Source organism: Drosophila tropicalis, unplaced genomic scaffold (genome assembly GCF_018151085.1).
Source record: "Drosophila tropicalis isolate 14030-0801.00 unplaced genomic scaffold, ASM1815108v1 contig_878, whole genome shotgun sequence".
In the NCBI taxonomy this organism is placed as follows: domain Eukaryota; kingdom Metazoa; phylum Arthropoda; class Insecta; order Diptera; family Drosophilidae; genus Drosophila; species Drosophila tropicalis.
The window spans coordinates 12,665,261-12,692,578 of NW_027173374.1; the positions used below are offsets into that span (position 1 = coordinate 12,665,261).

At 40.1% G+C, this 27,318-nt stretch overlaps 8 protein-coding genes and 2 long non-coding RNA genes across 10 annotated transcripts; 6 read left to right on the forward strand and 4 right to left on the reverse strand.

Annotated features, from left to right (window-relative positions):
- The first annotated feature begins 619 nt into the window (after positions 1-619).
- On the forward strand, positions 620-2,033 carry Pglym87 (Phosphoglyceromutase 87). Its single transcript, XM_068299482.1, has one exon. It carries the CDS (start codon positions 639-641, stop codon positions 1,527-1,529), a length of 891 nt encoding a protein of 296 aa, XP_068155583.1. The 5' UTR covers positions 620-638; the 3' UTR covers positions 1,530-2,033.
- Positions 2,034-3,270: 1,237 nt separating this feature from the next.
- Positions 3,271-4,113, reverse strand: LOC137583889 (chymotrypsin-2). The gene is made up of 2 exons (XM_068299067.1): positions 3,496-4,113; positions 3,271-3,435 (listed from the first exon to the last, which is right to left on the reverse strand). Exons 1-2 carry the CDS (start codon positions 4,111-4,113, stop codon positions 3,271-3,273), a joined length of 783 nt encoding a protein of 260 aa, XP_068155168.1.
- A 2,651-nt stretch (positions 4,114-6,764) lies between these two features.
- On the forward strand, positions 6,765-7,710 carry LOC137583890 (chymotrypsin-2). Its single transcript, XM_068299068.1, has 3 exons — positions 6,765-6,831; positions 6,890-7,491; positions 7,555-7,710. Exons 1-3 carry the CDS (start codon positions 6,765-6,767, stop codon positions 7,708-7,710), a joined length of 825 nt encoding a protein of 274 aa, XP_068155169.1.
- Positions 7,711-8,207: 497 nt separating this feature from the next.
- On the forward strand, positions 8,208-9,150 carry LOC137583891 (chymotrypsin-1). Its single transcript, XM_068299069.1, has 3 exons — positions 8,208-8,274; positions 8,328-8,926; positions 8,986-9,150. The coding sequence occupies exons 1-3, from the start codon at positions 8,208-8,210 to the stop codon at positions 9,148-9,150; spliced, it is 831 nt and encodes a 276-aa protein (XP_068155170.1).
- A 6-nt stretch (positions 9,151-9,156) lies between these two features.
- Rsbp15 (Radial spoke binding protein 15) lies at positions 9,157-13,180 on the reverse strand. Its single transcript, XM_068301114.1, has 5 exons — positions 12,797-13,180; positions 10,512-10,790; positions 9,968-10,446; positions 9,832-9,909; positions 9,157-9,774 (listed from the first exon to the last, which is right to left on the reverse strand). The coding sequence occupies exons 2-5, from the start codon at positions 10,693-10,695 to the stop codon at positions 9,229-9,231; spliced, it is 1,287 nt and encodes a 428-aa protein (XP_068157215.1). The 5' UTR covers positions 10,696-10,790; positions 12,797-13,180; the 3' UTR covers positions 9,157-9,228.
- Positions 11,624-13,370, forward strand: LOC137585364 (short-chain specific acyl-CoA dehydrogenase, mitochondrial). Its single transcript, XM_068301115.1, has 3 exons — positions 11,624-11,752; positions 11,805-12,011; positions 12,076-13,370. Exons 1-3 carry the CDS (start codon positions 11,719-11,721, stop codon positions 13,050-13,052), a joined length of 1,218 nt encoding a protein of 405 aa, XP_068157216.1. The 5' UTR covers positions 11,624-11,718; the 3' UTR covers positions 13,053-13,370.
- A 409-nt stretch (positions 13,371-13,779) lies between these two features.
- Cog1 (conserved oligomeric Golgi complex subunit 1) lies at positions 13,780-17,868 on the forward strand. Its single transcript, XM_068300691.1, has 5 exons — positions 13,780-13,948; positions 14,036-14,730; positions 14,789-15,846; positions 15,905-16,588; positions 17,628-17,868. Exons 1-5 carry the CDS (start codon positions 13,815-13,817, stop codon positions 17,742-17,744), a joined length of 2,688 nt encoding a protein of 895 aa, XP_068156792.1. The 5' UTR covers positions 13,780-13,814; the 3' UTR covers positions 17,745-17,868.
- Positions 17,814-19,207, reverse strand: LOC137585045 (uncharacterized). Its single transcript, XR_011033518.1, has 2 exons — positions 18,969-19,207; positions 17,814-18,339 (listed from the first exon to the last, which is right to left on the reverse strand). It is a non-coding gene; the product is annotated as an uncharacterized lncRNA (long non-coding RNA).
- A 964-nt stretch (positions 19,208-20,171) lies between these two features.
- Positions 20,172-20,810, reverse strand: LOC137585046 (uncharacterized). Its single transcript, XR_011033519.1, has 3 exons — positions 20,791-20,810; positions 20,600-20,733; positions 20,172-20,529 (listed from the first exon to the last, which is right to left on the reverse strand). It is a non-coding gene; the product is annotated as an uncharacterized lncRNA (long non-coding RNA).
- A 3,337-nt stretch (positions 20,811-24,147) lies between these two features.
- Positions 24,148-25,999, forward strand: LOC137585078 (uncharacterized). The gene is made up of 5 exons (XM_068300732.1): positions 24,148-24,288; positions 24,345-24,552; positions 24,622-24,808; positions 24,872-24,985; positions 25,044-25,999. The coding sequence occupies exons 1-5, from the start codon at positions 24,148-24,150 to the stop codon at positions 25,990-25,992; spliced, it is 1,599 nt and encodes a 532-aa protein (XP_068156833.1). The 3' UTR covers positions 25,993-25,999.
- Positions 26,000-27,318: the final 1,319 nt, after the last annotated feature.

Consider the following 27,318-nt stretch of genomic DNA (forward strand, 5'->3'; position numbering starts at 1 on the left):
CTCGCCTGCTGTCGCTGTCGCTGTCTCTGTCTCTGCCGGTCTGTCTCTGGATCTGGCTCTGGCTCTGGCTCTACGTTTAACTCTGTAGCGACTTTGCGTGTCCCCGCAATGTTCATGTGGTTGTCGCCACACCTCGACACGGGGGCCTCACGCATCGGCGGTGGTGGTCGTCTTTGGGTGTTGATAAACATCCAAAAAGCTATTGCTTGGCGCGGCCTGCGGTGAAAATTTTCTTCTTCTAACACTTTTTGACAACTTTCGATGAAAAAACGCACTTAAAAACAATTTATCGCCGCTGACATTTTTTGTGACTTTAATTGCCTAGGGAAAGAGTAACCGAGGCCGAGTCGGCGGCAGCTACTTTTACAATGTTGTCTACTTAGCTTCTTGTTTGAATTTTATTCGCAGCTTTTTTGGGTTGTTGTTGCTGCTTTTTAAGCCTCATAATCGGGCTCTTAGACTCGTAAGCCAGTTGACATGATTCGCGGCTTAATTGGTTTTCGAAAATGATTGATTATATTCCATTGAAATACGTAATAACAAGTTGTCGTGTTTTCCTATAGGAAGTCTTTGGATCAGTTTCAGAAACACTCTTGGCAACCTGTGATATTTATTTCTAAAATCTTTTGCATTTACATATGTATATATTTTCAAAATTTTGTAAAATGGCTTTGCCTTTGAGGAACACATTTCATCGTCTAGTTGGCTTTAAGTCTTTTCGATTCTATTGCAAAGATTCGCAAAGTTCTGGAGATGAAGCGAAGGCTAAATATAAGATTGTGATGGTTCGACATGGTGAATCGGAATGGAATAAGAAGAATCTCTTCTGTGGCTGGTACGATGCGGCCCTCAGTGAGGGTGGATTGGCTGAGGCCTGCTCTGCCGGCACAGCCCTTAGAAAGGCCAAGTTGGAGTTTGATATTGCCCACACATCCGTATTGAAGAGGGCCAACGATACGCTCATGGCGATTCTCTTGTCCAGCGGGCATAAGGAAATTCCGATTAGAAAAACGTGGCGCCTGAATGAACGACATTATGGCGGGCTAACTGGACTCAATAAGACTGAAACGGCCAAGAAATTTGGCGAGGAAAAAGTTCAAATTTGGCGCCGAAGCTTCGATACACCTCCTCCGCCCATGGAAGAGGACCACAAGTACTACAACGAAATACGTAACGATGCGCGTTATTGTGAAAATGGCCCTGAACCCGAGGAGTTTCCCAAAACGGAATCCCTTAAACTGACTATCGAAAGAACCTTGCCCTATTGGGACGAAGTGATTGTGCCCCAAATACGGGAGGGCAAAAGAATTATTATAGTGGCCCATGGAAATAGTCTTAGGGGCGTTGTCAAACATCTTGATGAAATTTCCGATGAAGCCATCATGGGCCTTAATATACCCACTGGCCTTCCATTTGTCTATGACCTGGATGAATGCATCAAACCTGTGGGAAAAATACAATTTCTTGGCGATCCCGAAACGGTTAAAAAGGCCATGGAATCGGTTGCCAACCAGGGCAAGGCCAAATAATTGTTTATTAAACTTTTTCTCTAAATGATTTTGTGTTGACCACCAAAAAAGAAGAAGGTCAAAATAATCATCATACACAAAATAATCATTATAGCAGTGGCGCCCCGCTTAAATGGGCTTTAATTGAAATATATACATATCTAAGCCAAGTATATTACAATCGAGGAGGGAACTCCTCGGTCAGTTGAATTTATATATTTTTAAGAAGGGGATTAAAAGCCTCTCTTTAGTCTCCCTTTCTTCTCTGTTTGGCTTGACCATGATCTTTGTTTTTGAATCAGTGAACGAACTTGGCCATCGAAAGTCAAGCAGGCAAATAAATTTATTTGATTTTAATTGACAATGAAAAGTCAACAAAGATGGCAATGTTTGTTTGTCCCTCTGGACAATCCGGGGTCTCCGGACTCTTTGGACTCTGTGGACTCTGAAATCAGCCAGAGTCATATCCATATTTTCATTGCATTTTCGTTTTAAGAGCAACAAAAATAAAAATCAGGGAATCAACTTTGGAGAAGCGTCAATTTTAATTGTTGAGGAGTCTGCACAAAAGTCTGGAATTTCTCAAATGGGTCGAATTCTTAATTTGTTTAAATGAAATACTCATTTAGGTTTTTATTGACAAACAAATTGAATTGATTGATCTAAATGAATTTATGTACATATATGATGGGGCTCTAGCAAATACATATATGTCTCTCTCTTTAGAGAAGATACAAACTAAAAGAGGTGAAGGGGCAAATGGGAAAGGGGATGATTTCACTTTGTTTTCACTTGTTTGACCCGCTGTTAGCTGGCTTGACAGGGAAATGCCAGATTTTTTATGTTAAGCCTGAGGAGCATCATCGGATACCATATCGAACTTTCGAACTGGTAAATTGAGAGCGTGAAACGAGCAAGTAACAGATTACACTGTCAAGCAAAGTTTTCAATGGGAGAATTGATAAAAGCCAGTGTCAACTTGGTTTCCACCCATATCCGTCTATCTAATCTTTTCGTGTTGTTTCTTTCAATTCATCTAGATGATTGCTTCCTACTTTGTGTGTCTCGCACTTTTGTAGTAAAGTGCTTGGAAAGAGAATACCAAACCAAGACACCGAAAAAGCCATGAGCTCCATATTATTTGAACTTAATTACAAAGCTCCACAGAGCGCCAAGACGCCTCAGACTCGGCAAATAGAAAATGCAGCATAGAAATTGTTAAAACATAAAAATGTTTGCACTTCGTATTTGTCGCACATAAAATCTAATATCGAATTACAGCAAGGCGCACCACAACATAGCATGGATGGGTCCATGGACCGTGTCGTGGAGTCCAACTTCAGAGTTGAGAGTTGTAGTTGTAGTCGCAGTTCATTGGCGTGTGCGTGTCAGTAAAAGAAACTTTGTCTTGGCTCTGGACCAGACCAGACCAACAGACCAACCAGACCGCACTTCGAGGAGTCCTCCTCGCCCATAAAGAAACTGAATTGAGTTAAATGTGCGATAAATTGCTTTTTGCATTTATCATGGTTGCCCATGCCCAGTTCCATGCCCTTGCCCACTCCCCCCATTGCACAATGTTGGAGTCAGGCCAAGCCCCAAAAGGCCTAGCCAGGCAGAAGAGTCGTCTGTGGCAACAAGATTTTTAATTAGTCGCCAAAACGAAAACCAACAACCAAGTAAAACGCAGAAAAAGAAAAACAAAAATGTAATGTAAGAGGAATTTATTTCTCCACTTTTATACGATGTCAGTGGATATTTATTAGGGCAAGTCCTGATTGATAACTTTGCTGATGTAGGGCAGAAAACTGGAGACACGCGTATAAACATCTGGATGACCTTGGGCACAGGTGGCACTTCCATAGGACACAATGCCCACCAATTGAGGTTGAAGACCCGGTTTTATCAATGGTCCCCCAGAATCGCCCTGTTCCCCAAGAGAAGAGAATTAAATTGTTTTCAGACTTGTCTGACCCAATCCACTCACCATACAAGCTCCTTTACCGTGCACGGCCAAAGCACAAATCTCATTACCCGTAACACGAAATCCTTTTTGCTTGCAGTCCTCATTCGAGATGGTGCGATAGTTGAGAACCTGCAAACGATCTGGCAGGCTAGCCGAAGCACTAGTCGATGTTGTTGAGCCCCAACCAGTTAGACGAACTGGTACCTTCTCGCCTATGCGATCGCTGTTACCCAAATGTATGGTGCCAATATCACCGCGATGCAGACGAAAGGCTGGCGTAACTTTTACCAAGGCAATGTCATTGATGATGCGCGGACTCATCGAGTACTGAGGATGAACATGCTTGCCCACCACCTTGTGCCGTAGTCCACCCGTCTTCCAGTTCAGAGTGCCAGTTACAACACTGATATCCTCCACCCTCATTTTCTCCACACAATGGGCAGCCGTAAGGACATGCTGGGGACTGACTATGGAGCCACCGCAGAAATGTTGCCAACGCCCACGACGAAAGATTTGCATCGAAACTTGATAGGGAACCGTTTCATTCACCGATTGACCGCCATTTATACGTGATGGTTCGTCCAGTCGTTCACCCACAACGAGGCTCACAAAGAAAAGGAAAATGCAAATTACTGACATGCTGATTCCGTAGATAATGCATCTGTTAACTCTCTCTACCAGCTTTTATAGCACTTGATGTAACAGTTATCAGTATTTGTCAACGGATTACAGAGTTTAATTAAGCAATATTTTATCTATAAACAAAAATGGTTCAAGGTTGCTTTGGCCAAGAAGTATAACAGACAGACATGGCTTAAAGTGCTTTACTTTCATTCTGAACTTCAGAGGAAAAGGTTTTTTCTCTGTACAAGCTTAAAACTTGTCCCATGGACTCTGACTTTGTCGTTTTTGGCTTTGCAGATTTCGTTAATTTAAAATTCTGGCTAATAAAATGCATTTTAATCATTTCATCATTTGTCTGTCTCTGCCTTTGGCTTGCCCTTGTGTCTTGTGTGTGACTTCTTCTTTTTTTTATTATATTTTATTGGACTTGACGCCGGGCGGCAACAGATCGGTGTTAACAAGATAAGCATCCTGTCTCAGGTCGAGTTTCAGGTACCAGGCAATGGCCAATGGCCAGGTCCATTGGCCTCACCGCCGAAACGCCATCATTATTATGACATTTTGGTTGATTGCTCCTCTTGGTGGCCAAGTTCGAGTTCTTGTGAATTGTGCGTGTGGCCACCACAAAAGGAAACAAGGGAAAAACAGGAAAACATGCCACATTCACGGTGCAATTTTTATGACTGCCGCTTTTGATGTCCAGCAAAATGATTTATTAACTTGACTCTCTTTTGTTGGTAAATTTTGTTTGAAAATCGTGAACTGGAAAATATTTCCATTGACACAATCAAGTTGATTATGGAAATATTCCTGGAGCAAGGATTTGTTAGGCTCAAGCCAATTAATTTTTCATCTCGTACAAACAAATAAAATTAATTGCATGTTTTGCTTAATCAGTTAAATTGGTCGTTTATTTTAGTACTTAATTTGCTTAGCATTTGCTAGGTGTTTACTCACCCAACTACCTCCCCCCTCTCTCCAGCGTATCCAGTGTGGAGCATATAAATTATGATACTCCATTGGCAACAAACACACAGACACACGCAGCAGTTGCCAGGGACAGATTTTTTTATTTGCAAATCAGATAAGCCATGAAACAGGGTAAAAAGATCTTGGCCCAGTCTAAAGATGCAGATACAGATACAGAAATTTATTTATCGGTCGCGTGAGCTTGTTACCTAATTGATGACAACAGGTAGGCGCTTCTGTCAAGTGGCATGAATATGATTGGATCTTATGGCCATAAGTTGAAATTAAGCTTATGATATTCACACACGCAAGCAAAGTGGTTAAATAAAACAGTTGGCGATCGAGCCAAATGCGAACTACTGTGTGTCCTAGTTAATGGCATGAGACATACATATGTACATACATACATATATGAAGTGTGCTCGAATGGACCAAAAACTCGATTCTCTTTAAGCTGAGCTAAATCTGACTCTCTGTTTCTTGCCCTCTTGTGGCTTCCTTTCATCTGTCATTCCATTTTTTGAAGTAAATAAAGAAGAAAAACAAAAATATTCATTCAATATTCTAATAAGTTATAGTCAGGGGATTAACCTATCAACAGGCTGACTAAAGGCAAAAGTCATATGCAAATTATCAATACTCGAACTAAAAATAAAATTTATACAAGCATGAGTTGTAGGGCAAAAGGGATATAAGCCATGGCCATGTCTCGTCGTGACAGGGTGGTCCAATTAACAAAAAGCCAAGAGAGGCGCCAATACACACACAGACACACACACGTACACACAGGGCTTATAGTAATAAAGCCATTTTAGGTTCAAATCGGTAAGAAATATTTATCCATAGTGAAATCCGCATTCGCAGCAACAATTAACACAGTAGTCAAAAGATCAAGACCTTCAGAATCCGCGAATCCTCCGAAAGGTGTGCATAATTAATTTGCGCCACATCCATGCCAAAGCCACACACAGGCAGACATACAGACAGAGAGCAAGAGAGAGAGAGAGAGAGAGAGAGAGAGTGAGACGGACAGTTTCAGTGCTCCACAGCAAAATGATTCATTAGGTGGATGCAATCAGGCCGGAACTGACACAGAGCACACACAGAGCAGAGCAGAGCAGCCCGCCCAGACATCTGATTTGCATCGAACATGTGAGCCACACAGAGATATACCCATGCCAGCTCGAGTCGCGTATCGAAGGTGTTGATTGCCAGAGGCAGGCAGGTTGGCATCCTCCTTCGTTCTGCTGGCTGTCTGTCTCCTTTGCTGGCGAATTAAAAGAAATGTCGGCTGCCAACGCCAAGTTGCCTCTTGTTTAATCGGAATATTTAAATTATACGCTGATTAAAACTCCAACAAGATCAAGCTGAAGGTAGTCGGTGGCAATTGGAACAACTTCGATGCTTTGCCAAGACGTGGGCGTGTCATTCTCAGAAAAACAAAAACAGACCTTGGAGAACAACTGTGGGGTATAAGGGAACTCGACCCGACTTTCATTGTCTGCAGCACTATTCTTTCATTATCAAATTGACAACCTTGTACTCTATTGCAAAGACCACCCACAGCTGCAACCACCCAGTGGCACACTCCACCACCAAACGATAAAATTCTAATTCATCCAAATTAATTGCATTTCGGGGTATAAAAGGCCGCAGTTAATGCATTTCCAGCAGTCGATGGCAAATATTTAAACACAATGTATCGAGTCATAATCCAACTTTTGGTGGCTTCATTAGCTTTGGCGAATGGCCATGTTCATGATCGTAAGTGCAGAAGAATCCTGCTGGAGCCCATTGAATTTCCATTCCATTCCTTTACCAGTTGACGCCTATTTTGAGGAAGCCGACACCAATTCTCAGGAGCGAGTTGTAGGCGGTTATGATGTGCCCGAAGATGAATATGTGCCCTATCAAATCTCCATGCAATTCCTTACACGCAACGGCCAACAGAGACACTTTTGCGGCGGTTCTCTAATCGCACCCAATCGTGTCCTGACCGCCGCCCATTGTGTGAATGGGCAAAATGCTAGTCGAATCAGTGTAGTGGCGGGCATAAGGGATCTCAACGATTCCACTGGCATACGCTCGCAGGTTCAATCCTATGAAATGAATGCCAACTACCAGGAATTGGTTACGAGTGATATTGCCATACTGAAAATCGATCCGCCCTTCGAGCTGGATGGCAAACGCATCGACACTATTGATGTCAGTGGCAGCGACTTGGTGCCATCCGATCAGGAGGTTCTACTCACTGGCTGGGGTTCTGTTTTCCACTTTGGTACTGGTCCCTTTGCCAAGTATCCCACAATATTGCAGAAATTAAATTACAAAACGTTGAGTAACGATAAATGCAAGGAAACAATGACCCAACTGACTGCTACTGAAATTTGTGCCTTGGAACGTTTTGGCAAGGGAGCTTGTAATGTAAGTCCTGGAAATGCCTAGGAAAGTTCCACTCTATTCAATTGGAAAATTCTCTCTTCACAGGGTGATTCGGGTGGTCCTCTCGTAATGCGTAATGGAGAGTCATTGAAACAAGTTGGCGTCGTTTCCTATGGCACTGCCTTTTGTGCCTCCAACAGTCCCGATGTCTATACTCGGGTATCTATGTTTGATAGCTGGATCAAAGAGAGAATGGCTTAGAGGGAGCTAACCATCATCATATATGTAAATCCAATCTTTGTTATTTAAAAATCTGAAATATATTTAAAAATATAAAATTCATTTCGAAATGTTTTAGAAATATCAAATAAAGATCAGTTCCTTAAAGACTTAAAAAGATTAGAGATTAAAACTCATATATCTTTGAGTAGAGACTTGGCTCGCATTCTGGATTTTAAACTGTAGATATAAGTTTATACGAATTGTCTCATTGATTGATTTACCCTAAAATTCATTTTAGAAAGTACATTTTTTGTCTGACCCATTAAATTATCCAAGTACCAGCATAATGTTATTTAATTTCTGTTGCATTTCAAGATCAAATATAATGGCATAACTTATATATTGTAGTTGACCTAGTTACATACGCTTTTGCAATATCTATGCAAATTTCTGCTAATGGCCCTCATGCTCTCTTTCAATATATGTATATATATAGCCATAATGCTATAAACTTTTAGAGTAGAAGCAAAGTAAACATGGAACTAACGCATCTAATGGTTATAATGGGTCTGTCTTTTGGCCTAGCCGCAGGGCGACTTAATTGTGAGTGTTGTGTACGAATATTTGGGCAAGTTCTGATACTTATGGCGTTTTAGCTCGCCAACCCAGTGGCTATACCCCGTCGAGGATAGTGGGTGGAGCCGATGTGCCAGCCGGTGAGCATGTACCCTATCAAGTATCCCTACAGTATCGAACAGCGGAGGGACAAATGCACTTCTGTGGTGGATCTATAATAAAACCGAATCGCATCCTGACTGCCGCTCATTGCTGTCAGGGTCTGAATGTGACGCGAATGTCTGTGGTGGCCGGAATACGTAATCTGGGGGAGCGAGGATCACGCTCTCGGGTGGTGGCCTATGATATACATCCAAATTATAAGGAACTGGTCACCAGTGACTTGGCTGTGCTATCCATTGAACCGCCATTGGAGCTCAATAACAAAACCATTTCGTCCATAGAATATGCCAGCAGCGGTAAAAATAGTTTCGTAGGCGGTGGAGTTCCCGTGACCCTAACTGGATGGGGTCTACGTCTTCCAGTTCCATTTCCGTTTTTGGATGCATTCAATTATCCCAGCATATTACAACGCATGAACTATAATACTATAACGAATAGAGAATGCCGGGAAACGGGCATGGAAAGTGTAACGAATACGGAAATCTGTGCACGAGGACCTCTCAGAGGAGCATGTTCGGTAAGCTAGTTGAATCTACGAATTGTTGTATTCTATTGAATTCTCTACATTGGGTTTAGGGTGACTCTGGCGGCCCGTTGGTGATGAGCACTGATCACGGCTTGAGGCAAGTTGGCATTGTTTCCTACGGTCTAGTGGTCTGCGGTCTTTATCTTTCGCCTGACGTTTATACACGGGTGTCCACTTTTAGTGATTGGATAGATGAGAAGTGCCTTGAACAATAAAACATGTTTCTTGGGCGATAACATTCCGAAATTTGTTGAAATATCAAGTAAAATTCACAAAAACAAACAGATATTATATTAATCCTCTGCCGGAACTGGCTCCTCGGCGGGGATGTCTTCGTCAGGCGGTGGTGGGGATGCTTCAGGGGTTTCTACTTCAGGTGCTGCTTCACCTTCAGTGGGGGTAGCTTCTGCTTGTTCAGCAGGTTCCGCTGTTGCCTCTTCGGTAACAGCAGCGGGTGCTTCATCAGTAGGTGCCTCTACTGGACCAGCTTCTTCATCTGTGGCTGCGGCCGTTGGAGATGCTTTTTCTTCAGCAGGAACTTCTGCAGCCGTTTCTTGAACAACATCTGCTTCTTCAGTTGGTTTTGCTTCTGCTTCGGGAGCAACTGATTCCTCCGGTATGTCCGGTTCAGCTGGTGGTGCATCTTCTGTTGTTTCAGTCGCCATTGGAGCACCAGATGCTTTAGGTGAAATTACAGCTGATCCCAGTACGGTGGAAGACGCGGTAGCTACAGCTGTCTTCGAAGCTTTTTTAGCCGAGCGCGCAGAGCTTGAACGATCGCTCTTTGTCTCCAAAGTGTCTCCGCAAGGATCAGCAATATGGTGTTTCATTATTCCACGCTAGTTACAGCAAGAAAGCTTTTAAAGGAAAGTAAACTTGAGGTAAGGGTAACTCACCGAAATTTTGCGGAAGAAACGCTGAATAACCCGTGCTGCTGAATCTCGAATGACTTCCGTGGGGTCATCTTTTTCCTCCTGGAAGGTACATAATGTAAGAAGTATTATAAATATATATTCTGTGCAGAAGGCTTACCATCATACAGGTACAAGTGCATATGTGTTTGATAATATGACTGCGCACCCAATAGCCACGCCAGGCCGATTGTATTGTGATGGCAGCCTGATTTCGGGTCATTTCTTCGATACGTTTCAGCTCACGATCTCGAAAATATTGATAGAGCACATCTGTGCCATCAGAAGCGCGACCCGCTGCCATGTAGGCTTCAGCAAAACGCTTGTACGCACTCTCGATCGCTGGCCTGGATATGGCCATTTCTTCATCCGAGAAGTTGCATTTGTATATTAATTCCTCAAATATGTCAATGTTATCGAAAGTGATCGCCTCCTTGCCACGACGCATCTCACAGCGACGTCTCTCAAGAAAATTGCGAAAGCAATCTTCCATTACCTGGGCCATCAAATCGGTTTTCTCTTTGGATAGATCGCATATACACAGATCTGATATAATGTTATCCACTTGACGCAACGCACGATCCAAAATGCTTCTTGCAACTATAAGGAGACAATAAATAGCGTTTACCATTCCAATCCAAAGGGATTTACGAGTATTGACTCACCCATAGCCTTCTCACGCGTAACTATCACCGAGTGAAGATAGTCTATTATAAACTGGCACAGACACTCCTTGGTCGGCTGACATCGCAGAGCTTCCCGTGTTATATCTGATAGCAATTCAGGCAATCCTTCAGGCACACTAATCGCTTGTTCGCGCACTTTACCGCGTTGTATTAAGTAATTCATTGTTTGTGGTTTAATTGAAAAATCTGTGCCTTTTTCCTAATAAAATAAATAATTTTGGTTTCGTTGTTGTTTTTTTTTCTGTTAATAGATTGAAACTGAAACGAAAATCCCACTTGGATTATATGTACATAGCATTCTATATAAAAGTAATGTATATGAAATTGAAAATGTGATGCCTACTTTTAGGCGTTGCGTTTTAATTCACTGATCATTTCTTGTGGTAAAGAAAATAGATTTGATGACCATTATTTCTTAGCCATAAGCTTTGGCTATGGATTTCGAGTACTTTTTTAAATGGAAACCATTGAAAAAGATTTCAATTTTGCTTTCTAATTGAATGGATGGAAGTTTTCAAGAATTGAATCACAGTTTTATTTGAAACATGATGGTTTCATTGTGCCATGTGCATTGAGTAGGAAGAAACAATTAGAACATTGTAGAACTAAGTGGGAAAAGTGGGTGTGTTTGAAAGAAATGGAATATACAATTTGAAATTCAAAAAAATTAGCATTGCATACAATTTCCGAAAAGCGTTGAACCTCTTTTCCGACCTTTCTACCTGGCAGCGTGTGGCTTTTGGACAAAAACAAAAGCTTCCAACACACAAAGAAACTTATCTACTCAGAATATATACAAACTTTAATGTCGTTCCACTGCATATCAATGCGGGGGAGAGGCGGCGTCATTAAGGAATGACTAAAAGGGGAATACTTTTCAAGTTACTAGTTGACATCTTTGTCCGCGAATTTTAGTTTAATTGAAAACTAAGCAATTCTAGCCATTCATTAATGTTTGATTCTTGGAACTCTCCGATTCAGTCGCTGCAAAAATAAGCTTTTTATAAAGGGCAGACGCCTCTGGTTTTTGTGGTTTCTGAGTTTCCCGCATGCATATAAAAGCTATTTCCAGCTGTGTAGTTCATGGGTGGACGATAGTCTTGCTGGTTTCTGTTTGTTGTTGCCAGTACGCGAAGAACGTTTCCGCGAGACAGTTAAAAGCGAAAGCTTTGCCGATCGTGCCGACATGCTGCAGCTGCTCAGAACGACATTGGCACTAGGCAAGGCCATGATGACGTTAAATCAAAATCGAATATAAAATATATTTTGCAGGTCAACGAACTGGCGTTAGAAGCATTGCCTGTCTGTCTTCCCTTTCAGAGACTCATCAGATTCTACAGAAGACCTGTCGAGAGTTTGCCAATGCCGAATTGGCTCCTTCCGCCCGTCATCATGATCGTGAAGAGCTTTTTCCTGCTGAGCAGATACAAAAATTGGGTGAACTTGGTCTTCTAGCAGTCACAGTAAAGGAGGATTATGGTGAGTGCCTGAAACGAAGGTCATTTTGATGTGTCATTTAAATTGAGTTGTCTCTACTTTTTAGGCGGTTCAGGTTTGGATTATCAGGCCTATGCCATTGGAATGGAGGAGATTGCTCGTGGCGATGCAGCTGTTTCGGTAGTTATGGGAGTAAATAATTTGTATGTGGGAACAGTTCAGCAGCATGGCACGGAGGAACAGAAACAGAATTTTTTGGAGCCCTTCACCCAAGGCAAACATATTGCTTTTTATGCTTTGTCAGAGCCGGGCAATGGTTCCGATGCCGGCGCAGCCAGCACCACTGCCAAATTGAATAATGAAACGCAAAAGTATTTGCTCAATGGCACTAAAGCCTGGATATCAAACTCCAAGGAAGCCAGTGGAGGGCTTGTGTTTGCCACAATAGACAAAACACTTCGACACAAAGGCATCACCGCATTTCTTACCCAGAAAGATGTCACCGGACTGAGTATTTCCAAGAAGGAAAATAAAATGGGTATGCGAGCAAGCTCCACTTGCCAACTAGTCCTCGAAGATGTCCAGGTGCCACAAAATCAGATTTTATCTACGCCTGGAAACGGTTTTCGCATAGCCATGGAATCACTAGACTGTGGGAGAATAGGTATAGCTGCCCAGGCAACCGGTATTGCTCAGGCTGCTCTTGAACTGGCTGTGGATTATTCCCAGAAGCGACTGGCATTTGGCAAACAATTATCCAATATGCAAATGATCCAGCAAAAGTTGGCGGACATGGCGTTGCGAGTGGAAACATCGCGTCTTCTTACCTGGCGCGCCGCATGGCTCAAGGACAATGGGCTTCCAATAACCAAGGAGGCTTCCATGGCCAAGTTACATGCCTCCGAAGCGGCAACATATTGTGCCCACCAGTGTATTCAAGTGCTGGGCGGGATGGGCTACGTCACAGATATGCCGGCTGAATTATATTATCGAAATGCCAGGGTAACCGAAATTTATGAAGGCACCTCGGAAATTCAGCGTTTAGTCATTGCTGGAAACATACTCAAGGAGTATGCTGTTTAAGCACCCAAAGAATTGTCAGTTGTGGTAGCAATCCTTTGAGTAATTCTCCTATATTTACTCTTAGGCCCAGATCATTATCGTGCCTAAGCATATAGAAGCAGGGAGAATGAGCATCCAATTGAAAACCGCTGCCGCTTTATTTATTTATTTTTTCTTTTTAACCTTTTGAAAGTAAAACAACACAATGCAGTGATGAATAATATCGATAGTTTCCAGTTATGGTGTGACCGTTCTTAATAAAACCGTTGGCAAACGGTCTGGGAACACAATTTTCTAACCCCATGAGCGTAATAAAATTTCGTGTTCCAACACTAATAATCTTTCCAGTGTTGTTACTGTTTTTGTTTGTTGAAAATAGTCCGAACAAAAGATTCAAAAAGCCCGCGTAATTGAGAATCTGAAATTTGGCATCTGGCAACGCTATCTTGAAATTTGTCACTTTTTTTAGCCGGAAACAGCTACTTTCACTATAGTCCCGCTAAAAACATACCCCGCGGTGCCCTTTTTTTTCTTTTAATTTTTTAGATACCTTGTTAGCGATAAATGAAACCCTAATGAAAAAAACTAGTTAAACAAACTTGTTTAACACATATTACTTGTAAATTATTAAATGATTTAAATAAAACATCACAGAAAAAAGTTACATTGTCCACCCTAAAGTCACAACAATTAATTGCGAAGTGAAATTATCAAAGTTATCGATAACCAAACAGCTGAGTTTCGATAGTCATCTAAAGTTGTTTGTTATTAATTTTAGGTAAAATGACGGCAAGCTTGTTAAACTTAAATGTGGACACTTTATTCGAACAGAACAATGTGTCTGAAGTCGATGCCGTGCACAAGAAGATCCAGACAGTGGTCGAGAACAAGCGGGAGGAATTGCGAACACAAGTGGGGTGAGTTATTGCTGGCGTGGAATGCCACATCATCGGGTAAAGTGGAAATACATAAACAAACACACCTTTTTCAATATTTCTTTATAGAGAACGCTATCGGGATTTGCTGAAAGCAGCGGATACCATAGCAGCCATGCAAACCTCAGCTGGGACCCTCATTGAGCAGGTGCATCATGTCCAGGAGAATTGTAGGAAACTGAATGAACAACAGTTACTGGGCTTCAAAGATACCCAGTCACCACCTGGTCAAAATGCCATGCTGGATGGGCTTGGCACAAGAACCAAAAATAAAAAATTACAGAATTATTATAGTTGCATGGTCCAGATTAAGCTCCTCACCTCCTTGCCTGAGCTAATTTGGACACATATCGACAATGAGCATTTCTATGCGGCCACCGAACTATTTATTTTCAGTCGCCACATCAGCACAGGCCTCCAGTTGGATGGACAAAGCGAATTGATGCAGAAGCTTCCTGTGGCTGCAAAACAATGGGAAATCCTTCGACCATTCCATGTGACCATTAAGCAGGCAATAATGTCCGTGCTGGAGAGAGAGACTATAAATAGCGAGGTGGCTGTGGATTGTCTACAAAGTCTTTTACTTTTGGATAAATGTGATTTGGTGGCTGCCATCAAAACTTTTCTTCATCTGAGAGCAACAGCCTTTTTGAATTCACTAGAGAGTAAAACGGGAAAAGAGCCACGTCGTGTTAAGGAGCGTATTTTGGCCAGTTTAGGCATACTCAACGATACCATATATCTAATTGAAAAGTGTTTGTTGGGTATATATATTTTTGAAATCCATTTGTCCCTCCCCACTCATTCTCGTTTTATTTTCAGAGAATGGTGGCCTATTGTTTTCAAGGATTAAGGATTGCAATTCATCGGCTTGGGCGCCTACTATTAATCGTATGGAGAGCAGTGAAATTCAATTGGCATACCTTCTTCCCGATATTATAGCAAATTTTAAGCCACAATTTGAAGATCCTAAAGTGGAAGTGCATCAAATGTCCACAGCCATACAGCAATTTCTGGATAAGATCGATTCGTTTGCATCAAAACAACTGGAGCAAATTTTTGCATTAGTCAGCAATATGCAAACTATACAGGACATAAAGTCCACAGCCAGCGCAACGCAGGAAAGGCTAAATTTCAATCACTTGGAGCAATATTGGAATTTAAAATCTAGCCAGATGGATTTTTATGGCTCGAAGTATACACCTTTGATCCATAAGCGCATAAGAGAAATCATCCGAAATAGTTGGTCTCTAGCCATGACAAACACCTACGAGAGAGTACTACAACAAGTGGAAACAGGCCAACTGCCAGTTGCTGAACAAATCTGGCGGGAACAAAGCGAAGATCTACCCGCGAGTCTGGCCGCGGCTCTCAGCGATCAACCGAAGCGTTTGGCCAATCGTACCAAAGGCTACGATAGCTCCACAATTGATGTTTGCAAGCAATTTGATTCCGATCTAGCTGATATCGTTAACGAAATGAATGTCCTGTTGCAAGAGCAGCCCAGCAAATCAGAGGATAAGCTAGAACTAATAAAATTTCTAAGGGAAACAGCCCAAGAGCAAATAACTCAATATTTGGGACGTCTCAAGAGTCTAAAGCTTAAGGAGCGGCGAGCTTTGCTGCAGGCGTTATCAAACACCTTAGCTATAGTGGAACTGTGTCCAAACTTAAAGCTTTGCTTTTGTCCACCCTCAAGCTGGCGGCAATTGTCGGCTAATTCCATGGGCTTAGAGCATTGGCCACGTCTTTGTGGCCTAATTGAGGACGAGATGTTTCAATTTTGGTTGCTGGTAATCGATAATGTTCTTTCTGCAAACAGCTGTGAAGATAAAATGCCCAAAACAATGAACCATGAAGTCGTACTTAGAGATTTTCCAGTGAGTAAACTCTGCGGTTAAAGTGATTTCTAATGACCTAAGTTTATCTGTCTTGTAGCTCTGGCAAAGCCAAACACTGGAGCAGCGCGATGAGGATGAGCCAGCTGAAAGTGTTCAGTCTACCATACGCATACCGATTCAGCCTCGACTCTCGCTTCAAACATACCTCCATGATCTAATTCATTCCCTAAATCAGGCTGTGCCCCAAACTCTGCCACCCAAAGTTTTACATGCCTTTAATCAGAAACTCTTGTCTGAGCTTCTTTCCCACTATGAGTCCTTGTCCACATCGGACTGTGCTAAATCTAGCCAAAACATTTCCCTTCAACTTTATTTCGATTTGAAATTTCTTGAGCGTTTATTTGGCATAACTCGAGAAGAGCGTTCATTATATGATCGATTCCATTCTCTTCAATTATCTCTCAAAGATTGTATTGATCCCTTTGATTTTGAGCTATTTGCTGAACATATTTCTACACATGTTGCCCGTTCGTCGAATCGTCTGCACGGGGAATTCGGTGTACTAACACCCAATTCAGTGCAAAATCAAAAGGACTCGATAGTATCGCCCAGTAACTCTTCCCCATTGGCCCATGAAGCTGATCCCAATGTCTTGTGCTTAAGTTCTTCGGGCTCAACATCGCTGTGGTTCCCGTTGTTGCCAATTGTAATGCCACCCCAAGGACTGACAGCTCCGACTATGGCCGCTGAGCGTAAAACGGAGGTCATGGAATCAGAAAAGGTAAGTTCTGAGCTCAATTATTATGTAGGGGAAATTTAGATCTGTTAACCATCGTATATTTCTATTCGATGCTGTCGAATGTTCATAATATTTCTTTTATAGGATATCTTTGTAATCGTTGATCAATAATAACACACAATTTTCATCAGTTTGCTCAAGCTGGGTATGATTTGGAGTACTCGTACATAGTGTTGATAGTTTACAATTAATACCTTCTTCTAATGAGTTGCATGAATGTGTTTGTCGTTTAATGTTTATGCATTTCCCTTGACATACTTAATTTGCCAAATCAGCATAGAAAATGCATTGAAGTTTTTGGGGAAAGTCTCTCTTTCAAAAAAAAAGAGAACACTTGAAAAAGCATTTTAATTATACAAATTTGATTCCATCAGCAATTAATAAAACCCAAAAAATGCCGCAAAACAAATTTTAATTAGCTGCAACTTGCTGCTGCTGCTCCTAGTGCTGTTGCATCCTTCCAACTCCTTCCCCTTTTACTGTATTGGCTCCTTCATTTTTAGTCCTTCATCAGTAAGGATGCTTGGTGAAAAGTTTGCCAAAACCGAACTGAAACCTCAAACTTGCAAGTGGCCAGGAACTGGTCATACATATATATGTATACACACACATATCCATATATTACAGGAGTATGCCCAAGTGGGGGCATATATATATATGTGTGTGTGTGAGTGTGCCTGTGTGTGTGTGTCTGTAGTGCTGTTGAGTGCCTTAAATGCTAATTAATGAATCGTTGCAATTATTGAAATCGAATCGTTAAGACACAAATTTGTGAATTTATAGCCAAAGTCGTTACCAGCATGCGATCTCTAAGCTAATAAATCGTTTCTCTAATTATGCCAAATGCCAAAATGCTTTGTGTTCAATACGAGAGTATGTATGAAGAGTGTGGTCCATGTTCAACAGAATTAACCATAAATTAACTGATTAATCACATGGAATTAGGAATTGATATAACTAATTAATAAATAACATTGTTCTTCTCCCTCTCTCTCTCTTTCTGTGTCTCTTGAACACATAGACCACACCGACAAGAAAGCCGGCGGCGACAACGCGCAAATCGGAGGGCGCCAACAAAAGCAAATCGAGTGCAGCCTCGTTCTTCGGCATGTCTCAGGAGTGGTTTCGCTCCAGCTAAGTGAAGCGCAACCAAGCGGAAGAGAGAGAACGTTGAACGTTGGCATTGTTAACTTTCAAACCAAACACATTTGTAAAATGATTTAATCAACAATTATAATTAATATTGTCATATTTATCCCTGATATATTTAAATCTGTTATGTATCTTCATATCCTTGCAGAAGGTTTAACTGAAGCCAAACTTGAAATCATTCAGACCTATACCAATTTATAATTGAAAACGAATTTGATTTGCATAGAAACAAAATGAAAAACAAGTTTGTGCTACGCGTAATCTCCCATTCGGAATGAACCAGGAAACGGAACGGTCATAACGCGCTGCAAGGGTATAAAACCTTCGGTGGGCCGAAGCATCTTTGCACATTTTCAATGTGTTTTAAAAAACTTAGCAATTAATTTGTTTATGTTTATATTGTGTATAGAGTAATTTGTTTTTCCATTTTTTGTAGTTGTTACTTTTTGCCTCCTTTCTTTGAGCCGCCCCCCGGCTGGTTTTTGCTCTTGTCCTTTTTTGCCTCCTTTGTCAGCTCCTCCGCCCGCTTTGTTTTTATTTCCTGCCGGCAGTCCTGGAGGTGGGCCACTTCCACCCTTTTTCTGTTGGCCATTCAAATAAAAAGAATTTTCAACTGAGTGAAAGGATTACAACAAAATAATGACACACAAACGAAATAAGTTTGATTAAGTTGAAAACTTACTACTTCTATCCACTGAATAGATAATGACTAATGGATAGAGCCAATTAACTAACGACTTAATGAATAAAGACTAGGAGTGAAAGGTAGCCGAGAAATAGAATGTATCTCAAAAAGTCACGAAAAGACTTTCATCTTTTTTTGTTCACTTTATGCATAATGGGATTGTAAGTTAAACATTTTCAATAAATTATTGATAAGGGAGAGGGATAAGATTATAATTAGACACAAATCAGATATTTGCCATATATTTTTTGCTATGCTTTATAGTTACATCTCCTTTTTTTTTCTTGTCTGCCAACAATGTTGCAATGTAGCAAATAATTTTGCGATTACACCAACAACGAACAAGCATATAATTATGTCATGCACTGTACAGACTTTTTTTATTTTAGAACCTAAAGGAAGTAGGAAATTCTGCAACTGTATAGCTATGAGAGATTGAGGAAAAAATGTGGAAAATTGTAAATGCATTTAAGCGAATTGAACTCACAATTAATAGTTGAGTTGCATAACACAAATATTGCTTACATTGCCACCGCCACCTCCTACTGCACCACCTGCACCTCCTCCTCCTCCACCGCCACCTCCCTTGTTTTTACCCATTGTAATCAGGTGGTTACTTGAGTCAAATAAGATTTAAAAATTTTGTTTCGATTCTATTCCTAAGAACGAGCAAATTGCAACTAATAAGCATTGCATAAATTTGCCAACGAAAATGAGAAACTAGGACATGAAAACCAAAAGAGTGTGTAAACGAGGCGCCAATTTCCCCCCTTCCCTCAAGAGACACACGGTAAAAATGAGGACCTTGAAATGACGGGAAACGGTGTGGCAATGGCCAATGGCTCTTAACTGATTTAATTCTCAAGAGAGGGAGAGCAAACGAGAGCGTGAGAGAGAGAGAGGGAGAGATATGCATTTAATAGAATACTTTCCCTTAGATTATTTTGTTGGATTTCGCTTTGTTTTTCTTTTTCTAACCTTTTGTATTCACATTTTAATTTCGCGTATATCTGATTGTCATGGCATTGACATTGATTTCTTTTTATACCCTGTGATATATATGTGCGTGGGAGTATAGAAAACTATTTCAACTCATACCATATGGATAGTATCTAGTAAATGTTATGGTTATTTAATTTTTTTGATTTTGTAGTAAATATACGACCATTCCATGAATGAAATGGGACCGAAACATATCACGCTTTAATCAATTGTTAATTGACTTAACGCCAGATTAGATACTATCTATAGCAAACGTTTAGGAATGGATAAATTAACTTTCTACCCGAATGTGTTACACACTTCGAGTATTTCTCACTTACTAAGTAGTTGCTTCTATTTCCCATTCTTCAACTTTTTCGATTACCTCCCAAATGACATGGTCGAATTCATCAAGAGCGTCCATAAGGGGCATTCCACGTTTAATCATTGCTGTTATCTTTACAATGGGCATCAGAGAAACACCATGACAAAAACTAAATAAAGCACCTTAACCTGTCGGAGGAAGATATTTACCACAATTTAAACAGTTCTCAAAGACAAGCAGTATAGTACTGATTACTGCAAGGTATTTGAAATAATATCTCGATAATATTCGAAAAATATTGATTTATTTGGAACGAATTTAATTCTCTAAACTTGAAACTAAAACGAAACTAAGTCAGTTCTGTAACTCAGTGTTTGGAAAAGTCACTTTTCATTTTCCTTTTATCAAATATGATCTTTAAATTTTATATACAAATTTATTTAACCGTAACATCCATGTTTGCTGCACCGTTTTACAACTAGATAAGCATGATAGCAAGCCTTAAAGTATGGATAAATATGACAAACAATTTTCTCCCAGAATGTGTGACACACGTCCCTTTCTTCTCTCACCCAATATTTCTGATACCAAGTACGTAGGGGTGTTGTTCGTGTAAGCTCTATTTGCCATTCTTCAACTTTCTCGATCTCCCCCCGAATGATATTGTCGAAACTATCAAGAGCTTCCATAAGGGGCATTCCATTTTCAATCATTCCTGTCATCTTTATAATGGCCATCATGAAAACGCCATTTTCATTATCTCCGCATTCCTTACTAAGGCTACAAAATGGAGAACAAGTATTTATAATTGGAAATGCATATGGTTCTTCTCTACAATAAAAAACATTACCTATCCAAAAAAAATTTCTCAATTTCAACCATTACCATGTTGTGCAAATCATTTGTTGTTATAAAATTACCGCAGGTGGTTGTAACAATGGAAAACCGGATTCCGATGACAAAAACCAAATAAAACAGTTTGATCTGGCGGAAAACAACAACAAATTATACTTTGACTAAAATTTAGAAAGACAGACTTACCATAACTTAAACAGTTCTCGAAGACAAGCAGTAAAGTACTGATTACTGCAAAGTATTTGAAATAAATATCTCGTTAATATTCGAGAAAAATTGATTTATATGGAACTAACTTAATTCTTTCAACCTCATATCAAAAAGAACACTTTTCACATTTAGTTTATATAAAAGTTGTTAGATCTAAATAATTTACTTAAAACCCCTTTCTACTTAGGCGCCAAAAGGCCACTAAAAGATGGGATCAATTAATAAAAATTAGTTGATATTGGAAAACCAAAATATATTCTACCAAGAGAGGCATTTGTTAAATGGTTTATGGAACCTAATGTTTAATAATAAATATTTTTCATATTATGCATATTTTTTTGCATTCCAAATGTTATTTTGATTTCTTCATATGCTAATTAGAGTTATCAACAAAGTTTTTCCTTTCCAACTTGAATGAATGAGAATGAGAACGAGAATGGAAACTCAATGCATACCTAATGAGGGCCAAGAGCTCCAATTTGCCTTGTCTCCTTTTCAGGTCATGTCCAGTTAATTAAATTAGATGTCCTGTACATACATACATACATACACACAGTGTACGTGTATGTAACCAAATATTTAGGTGTATGTTGCTAGTGAAATGGATAACCAAGTAAGGCAAAACCTGTGGCCAACTAAGTAAAATGGCTGTGGCTCAACAAGTTGAAATCTGCACATGACAGTGGCCCAAACGTAAAACCAAATTAGAAGTGAAAAGTATAAAATAAGCTCATAAAAATACATACACGCACACACACACACACATGAACATTTGGTGTATGTTTCTACCAAGGATGACCTGAAGCTGGCAGACTAACAAAGTTGGGGCAAGCATTTGCTGCAGGTACAGGAAAAATTTGCAGTTGAAAGATAAAACCACCTTCCCCGCCCCCCAAAAAAAAAAGCAAGCCGCATGCAACCAAGCAAGCCAGTGAAAAGACATTTTAGACAGACAAACAGCGAGACAGACAGACAGACAGAAAGGCAGGCGGATAGATGGACAGACAGACAGCCCGAATTTAAACGAAATTGGGAATGGGACGGAGAGTTGGCTAAATACATACATAACGAGAGAAGCAACAGCGAGGCAGCTAAAGGAAAAAAGGCATGAAAAGTGCGGAACTTTAATTAAGTTTTGGTCCTCCCAGCTGACTGACATCTTGAATTACAAATGAAAAACTTGTGTGCAGCAGCAGCAACAAAAACAGTAGGAAAAAAATTACTCGAAAAAGGAAAAACCCAGGGCATAATAACACACTGCTAAAGGTGGAAAACGAAAGCAGAGCAAGATATAGGATGAGCCAAAAAGAAAGAAAAAAAAAGACGAGAGCAAAAGTTGCACTGCCAGCAATGCTACATAGTAGTCCAGTAGTCAAGGAAGCTAGTTAACCATTATAAAAGTAACTCAGCCAGCAAAGCAAATCTCTCTAAACTAACCAAGAGTGCGGGGAACATCTAACAACCTTTGAAAATGAGAAAAAAAAAAAACAGATTTTCTTCTAAAGGATGCCAAAAATCGAAAAAGGCGACCAACGACAACGCCAATGTCAGTTAAATAAGAAAAATTTCGCATTCATCTCACCGAAATAGATGAGCAGCAAGGCGAATGATAAAGAAGCCAAACCACACTACAAAAGTTTAAGTCAGTTGAGAAACAACGACTTGGTCTATACACTCTTATTCCATGGAAAGACAGTTCTTCATCGAAACTCCTTTCCCAACTGGCATCACGTTAAATTCTGCAATATTTTTTATGTACAAAAGTCTCCAGATATATAAAAAGATGACCGAAATGAATGAGGGCATACCGAAATGTTGTGAGTCATATTGGTTATATTACTGGTTTGATAACTTAAAGTAATTCTTATCTAAGTAAGTTTGCAAATTTTAATTAAAATTTGGGTATAAACCCATTACAATGCATAAAATCATGAAAACTATCTTTATCTAGTTAGGTATTACGTCAAGAGTCTAGTATAGATTGTTCTTGTTGCTGTGGTTTAACCAAATTAATAATAAGGAAGTAAAAATGATAAGAGTAGAAACCTCTCTCAAGGCCAATCTAGTGATTGGCAGCTGACTCAACTCGACTCAACTCAACTCAATCCCGCCAAATAGTGTATAGAAGACATCTGCGGTAAGGATGAATGCGGAATGCGGCGGAACTTCATCATCATCGAGGCGACAACCACAGCGTTTGCTTTGCGGAGAACAGATGTTTGCAAATATCTCAGGAAAAACTTTTTTGCTAAGGTATTTAAATAAAGGTTCGTTGTACAAACTTTTTCCCCAACTGCAACTGCAATGAAAACAGACAAAAAAAAAAAAAAAAAAAACAGAAATGCCAAAGAGAAGAAAAGAAAAACGAAAACCTGTAAGTAAAGTAAAAATGAAAGGCAAAACGAAACCAAACCAAAGCCAATCAATTTCCCAGAATTGAAGGATTTCCAGTTGCCAGGCAAAATCAAAAGGGCACACACAGGAGTCCTCACCAGCGATTGCATTTAAAATGCTAGAAAATTCAATTCAATTCTCAGTGCATTCAATTATAAATAAAATGATATTTTTTTAATTGATAACTTTTCGTTTTTTGTGTTTGATGAGCATTTTTGTTTTTTTTTTTTCAAATCTAGATACTGATTGGAATTTTGGCAATTAGAAAGCTTTGGGGGGACTTTAAACGCGTGCCAAATTAAGCCAAGTGACTAGATTAATAAAGTCACAAAGGTTGCGAAAGAATCAATAAGATATTTAAATACTCTGCAAATGACTTTTATGTTAAAATAAAAACTTATCCTAATCTTAAATAAGGTTTATATATTTACTGCTTCAAATAAACATTTACTTTGCTTACATTTTCCCAAAGATCGAGATTGTCTATGTAGTTAATCGCGAGAATATTAGAATTGCAAGCCATATAAAATATTCGCAAATACTTTTTCCCACGTATATTTAAATTTTACTTAATTGGATAATTCCCAAATTCCCAGCTGGGACCATAAATAGAATAGTCGCTCGATAGAGCGAGCGGCTAGTGAAACAAAGGGGACTTGAATTAAATTCAATCACGGCACGCTGAAGCAAATCTAAAGAAATTTATCTAATCAATGAGGCACAAGTAAATAAGCATTATATTAATGGGTTTATTTCTTAAACTGAACCATTGTGAATTGGCCTAGGCCATGCCTTATCATTGGAATAGAGATAGTGCTCGATGTTTCATTCAACTTGAAGTTTAGTCAAAGTTATATCTAGGTTTTCTTTTATAAATATCAGTTCATTGCCAAGAACTGAACTTAGATAGATTCAGTGTGTGATCAGTGACAGACGAAGATGTTGTCCATACCAACAACATACGATGAGAAGACAAAAGTCTGGAGTGGCAAGAAATTGGAATCGGTATATAAAAATGATACATCAGTGGGTAAAATTATATTTAAAACCATGAGAAACTGGCCACAAAATGTTTGCCAGGTAAGTTTGTCTGCCCTTGCTATCAAAATAGTTCTATAAGATTTATAGTTCTGTAGATATCGGATACTGAAAATGTGACCGTCACCTACGGCCAAGCACTTACATGGGCGACACGGGTGGCCTTATATTTCAAAAAATCCGGCTATAATCATACCGATGTGATTGGCATATCGGCCAAGAATTCAACCTATGTCATGCCTGTGGCTGTGGCATGTTTAATGAATGCAACACCATTCCATTCAGTCAATCCATTGCTTGATGGAGGTTTGTTGACAATTTCATTATTAATCATTTCATTTAGTTTCAATACAATTTTGTTTGATTTCTATTAAGGCACCATCAAACATTTGTATAACATAACTAAGCCAAAGATTGTATTTTGTGATGCCGCCGATTATGATAAAGTGCTATCTGCCACATCGGAATTCCAACCGATTATAATTACCTTAACCGGACAATTGGATGGCATTCAAAAAATTGAGGATTTCTTTGAGCCCTCACATGCCGAACTGTTTTACGAGTGAGTGATAAAGTTTATGCTCCTTTAATAGAAGTTTCAATTTCTTTAACTAATTTAATGTAGACCCGAACCATTACAAGAGGAACATCAAACTGTGGCCATTTTATGCTCATCGGGTACGACGGGATTGCCGAAAGCCGTTTGTGTGCCAAACGGAGTCCTTATACAGGATAGCATGTAAGTTCGATTGGTCCCATTCGATTAGGCCATCTCATCATCAACATTTTTTTCGCAGGGCAGTGAATAGTCAATTGATATTTTTCGTATCGGCCAGTTTGGATTGGATAACTGGCCTGTGGGCCTTTGTTTTCAGCGCCGTTTTTGGGGCAAGGCGTATTATTACGACTAGCCCATTCGATCCGGCTAATTTTTCACGAATGGTGGAGAAATACAAAATCAATTATTGTATCATACCGCCGGAGCATATATCCTCGTTGGTTGACTGTCCCGAGGCCACATCCGAGAGATTAGCTTCGTTGAGGCGATTGAACTATGGCGGCGGTTTGGTCACTGTGGCCACACTCAAGAATATTCAAAGCCTTTGTCCAAATGCTGTAATCAGTTCAGCCTATGGCATGACCGAAGTTGGTTCCATCGCTTTGAATCTGGGACAAGTGAAGCTGAGAGCAGCGGGCAAACCTTTACCAGGCAAACGTATTCGAATAATTGACGACCAGGGCAAGAATCTGGGCTATCATGAGATTGGCGAGATTTGTGTCCATACGGGACGCGTCTGGAGTGGCTACTACAATGATCCCGAGGAGTCTCATCGTGTACAGGACGATGAGGGATGGTTTCACACCGGCGATATGGGTTACTTTGATGAGGACAACTACTTGTATATAGTCGATCGCCAAAAGGAAGTTCGCAAGTATAAGGGCCTACAATATTGGCCCACAGAAATTGAAAATGTTATAGCCGAACTGCCCGATGTGCTGCGCGTCTGCGTTGTGGGCATTTACGATGAGCACTGTGGCGATGAAGCCGGCGCTCTGGTAGTCAAGCGAAAGGGTTCCGACTTGAGTGCGAATGATATAATTGAACATGTGGCCAAACGTCTGCTGGACCCCCAAAAGCAAATTCGAGCTGGTGTCTTCTTCACCGATAAAATGCCCGCAAACCTCAATGGCAAAGTTATGCGCAAAGCAGCTCATGACGCATTTGTTGCCCTTTCCAAAAAGTAATCTTAATCTGCCGGCGAAAAAAAAAAATATAAAACAAACAAAATATTTAATTGACCATCGGTTGGAAAAGGAAATTCTTATCTTAAATTATGATTAATAAGTTTATGTAAATTTATCTTTGTATTTTGTGTATATTTAAATAAAGAGACCATATTGAACAATCTTTGGTTCTCTTTAGGAGTCTTGAGCAGATTGGGACAAGTTTTTCGAATCAATCTCTCCACACTGAAAAAACAATTGCCTCCCCCCACCCCAGAATTTGTGTGGATCCCTTGGTGCCGCTCCTCCTTTCTGCTGGGTCTCTCAACAATTTTGTAATAAAAATATGTGTAAAAAAGAAAAATGAAAAATGTCATAACTCATCGATGACAAAATATCTGTAGATGTATTTATTTATGGCTAAACACTTCGAGTTCCTGCATCGCACTGAGTAAACAAAAATTTGCCATTTTTGCGTCAATAAACCGAACGACACACTTTTCATTCATCCCCCCTAGTAAGGACATGGATCCTTCAGTATAAAATCCTGTTATTTAGTCATAAAAAAAAAATTTCGAGCATAGAATTCAACAATTGAGAGGGAAGTGAATGTTGAACCAATAATTCCAACACATGTTGGATCGAATCGACGGGGAGGATTTTGTTGGCTAACGGGGGAAGGGGCGGAGGAAATAAACATTAAATCACTGGGCGGGCAGAAAAGACGCTTTTGCACGAAATTAAAGGTAAATAAAATGTTTATGAGTGATTGTTGTTGTTGTTGTTGTTGATGTTTGTGAAGGTGGAGTTCATATGATTTCACATTTGATTGAATAACATTTACACACGCAAACGCCACATGAATCTCATTCGAGAAAAGAGAGTGAGGGGGGAGGGGGTAGATTTTCCTCGCTTGGTTCCCTTCTATTTTATTTTCCTTGTTGTTTCTTTTCATTCCATCTCACTCGATTCGAAGGCAATAAATTCAAACATGTGCACATAAATTTTTATTTCGATTTTGCCGAGCCGCCCAACGTTCCAATTTTATGAACTGTGAATATACTCGTACCCACCTACAAACACACTTACATACACATACGTACAGACGAATGATGAAGTTGTTCAAGGCAGAAGAAAACGAAAGGAAGATGCTCCTTCGACAAGAAGAAGCCAGAGCTGGTCGGGTCTGAAAAACGTCATTGGAATCACAAATTATTGCAGCGCGCACTTTCAGTTGCAGACGGCAGAAAATTTGTTGGCGTCAGTCAATTGACATCATGTCATATCGCCTAAGCCGATGTCGATGACAGCCACACCAACACACCAAAGAAGCTAAGATGCCTTCCT

Coding starts and splice junctions, on each gene's coding strand:
- Rsbp15 (XM_068301114.1), bottom strand. CDS start 10,695: ATGAATTACTTAATACAACGCGGTAAAGTGCGCGAACAAGCGATTAGT. Junction 10,447..10,511: donor TACGCGTGAGAAGGCTATGG/GTGAGTCAATAC, acceptor GTCTCCTTATAG/TTGCAAGAAGCATTTTGGAT. Junction 9,775..9,831: donor GTTTCTTCCGCAAAATTTCG/GTGAGTTACCCT, acceptor TGCTGTAACTAG/CGTGGAATAATGAAACACCA.
- Pglym87 (XM_068299482.1), top strand. CDS start 639: ATGTATATATTTTCAAAATTTTGTAAAATGGCTTTGCCTTTGAGGAAC.
- LOC137583889 (XM_068299067.1), bottom strand. CDS start 4,113: ATGTCAGTAATTTGCATTTTCCTTTTCTTTGTGAGCCTCGTTGTGGGT. Junction 3,436..3,495: donor ACGGTAAAGGAGCTTGTATG/GTGAGTGGATTG, acceptor CTTGGGGAACAG/GGCGATTCTGGGGGACCATT.
- LOC137585078 (XM_068300732.1), top strand. CDS start 24,148: ATGTTGTCCATACCAACAACATACGATGAGAAGACAAAAGTCTGGAGT. Junction 24,289..24,344: donor GGCCACAAAATGTTTGCCAG/GTAAGTTTGTCT, acceptor ATAGTTCTGTAG/ATATCGGATACTGAAAATGT. Junction 24,986..25,043: donor GTCCTTATACAGGATAGCAT/GTAAGTTCGATT, acceptor TTTTTTTCGCAG/GGCAGTGAATAGTCAATTGA.
- LOC137583890 (XM_068299068.1), top strand. CDS start 6,765: ATGTATCGAGTCATAATCCAACTTTTGGTGGCTTCATTAGCTTTGGCG. Junction 6,832..6,889: donor GAATGGCCATGTTCATGATC/GTAAGTGCAGAA, acceptor TTCCTTTACCAG/TTGACGCCTATTTTGAGGAA. Junction 7,492..7,554: donor TTGGCAAGGGAGCTTGTAAT/GTAAGTCCTGGA, acceptor CTCTCTTCACAG/GGTGATTCGGGTGGTCCTCT.
- LOC137585364 (XM_068301115.1), top strand. CDS start 11,719: ATGCTGCAGCTGCTCAGAACGACATTGGCACTAG. Junction 11,753..11,804: donor CAGAACGACATTGGCACTAG/GCAAGGCCATGA, acceptor TATATTTTGCAG/GTCAACGAACTGGCGTTAGA. Junction 12,012..12,075: donor CACAGTAAAGGAGGATTATG/GTGAGTGCCTGA, acceptor TCTACTTTTTAG/GCGGTTCAGGTTTGGATTAT.
- LOC137583891 (XM_068299069.1), top strand. CDS start 8,208: ATGGAACTAACGCATCTAATGGTTATAATGGGTCTGTCTTTTGGCCTA. Junction 8,275..8,327: donor AGCCGCAGGGCGACTTAATT/GTGAGTGTTGTG, acceptor ATGGCGTTTTAG/CTCGCCAACCCAGTGGCTAT. Junction 8,927..8,985: donor CTCTCAGAGGAGCATGTTCG/GTAAGCTAGTTG, acceptor CATTGGGTTTAG/GGTGACTCTGGCGGCCCGTT.
- Cog1 (XM_068300691.1), top strand. CDS start 13,815: ATGACGGCAAGCTTGTTAAACTTAAATGTGGACACTTTATTCGAACAG. Junction 14,731..14,788: donor AATTGAAAAGTGTTTGTTGG/GTATATATATTT, acceptor TTTTATTTTCAG/AGAATGGTGGCCTATTGTTT. Junction 15,847..15,904: donor TCGTACTTAGAGATTTTCCA/GTGAGTAAACTC, acceptor TCTGTCTTGTAG/CTCTGGCAAAGCCAAACACT.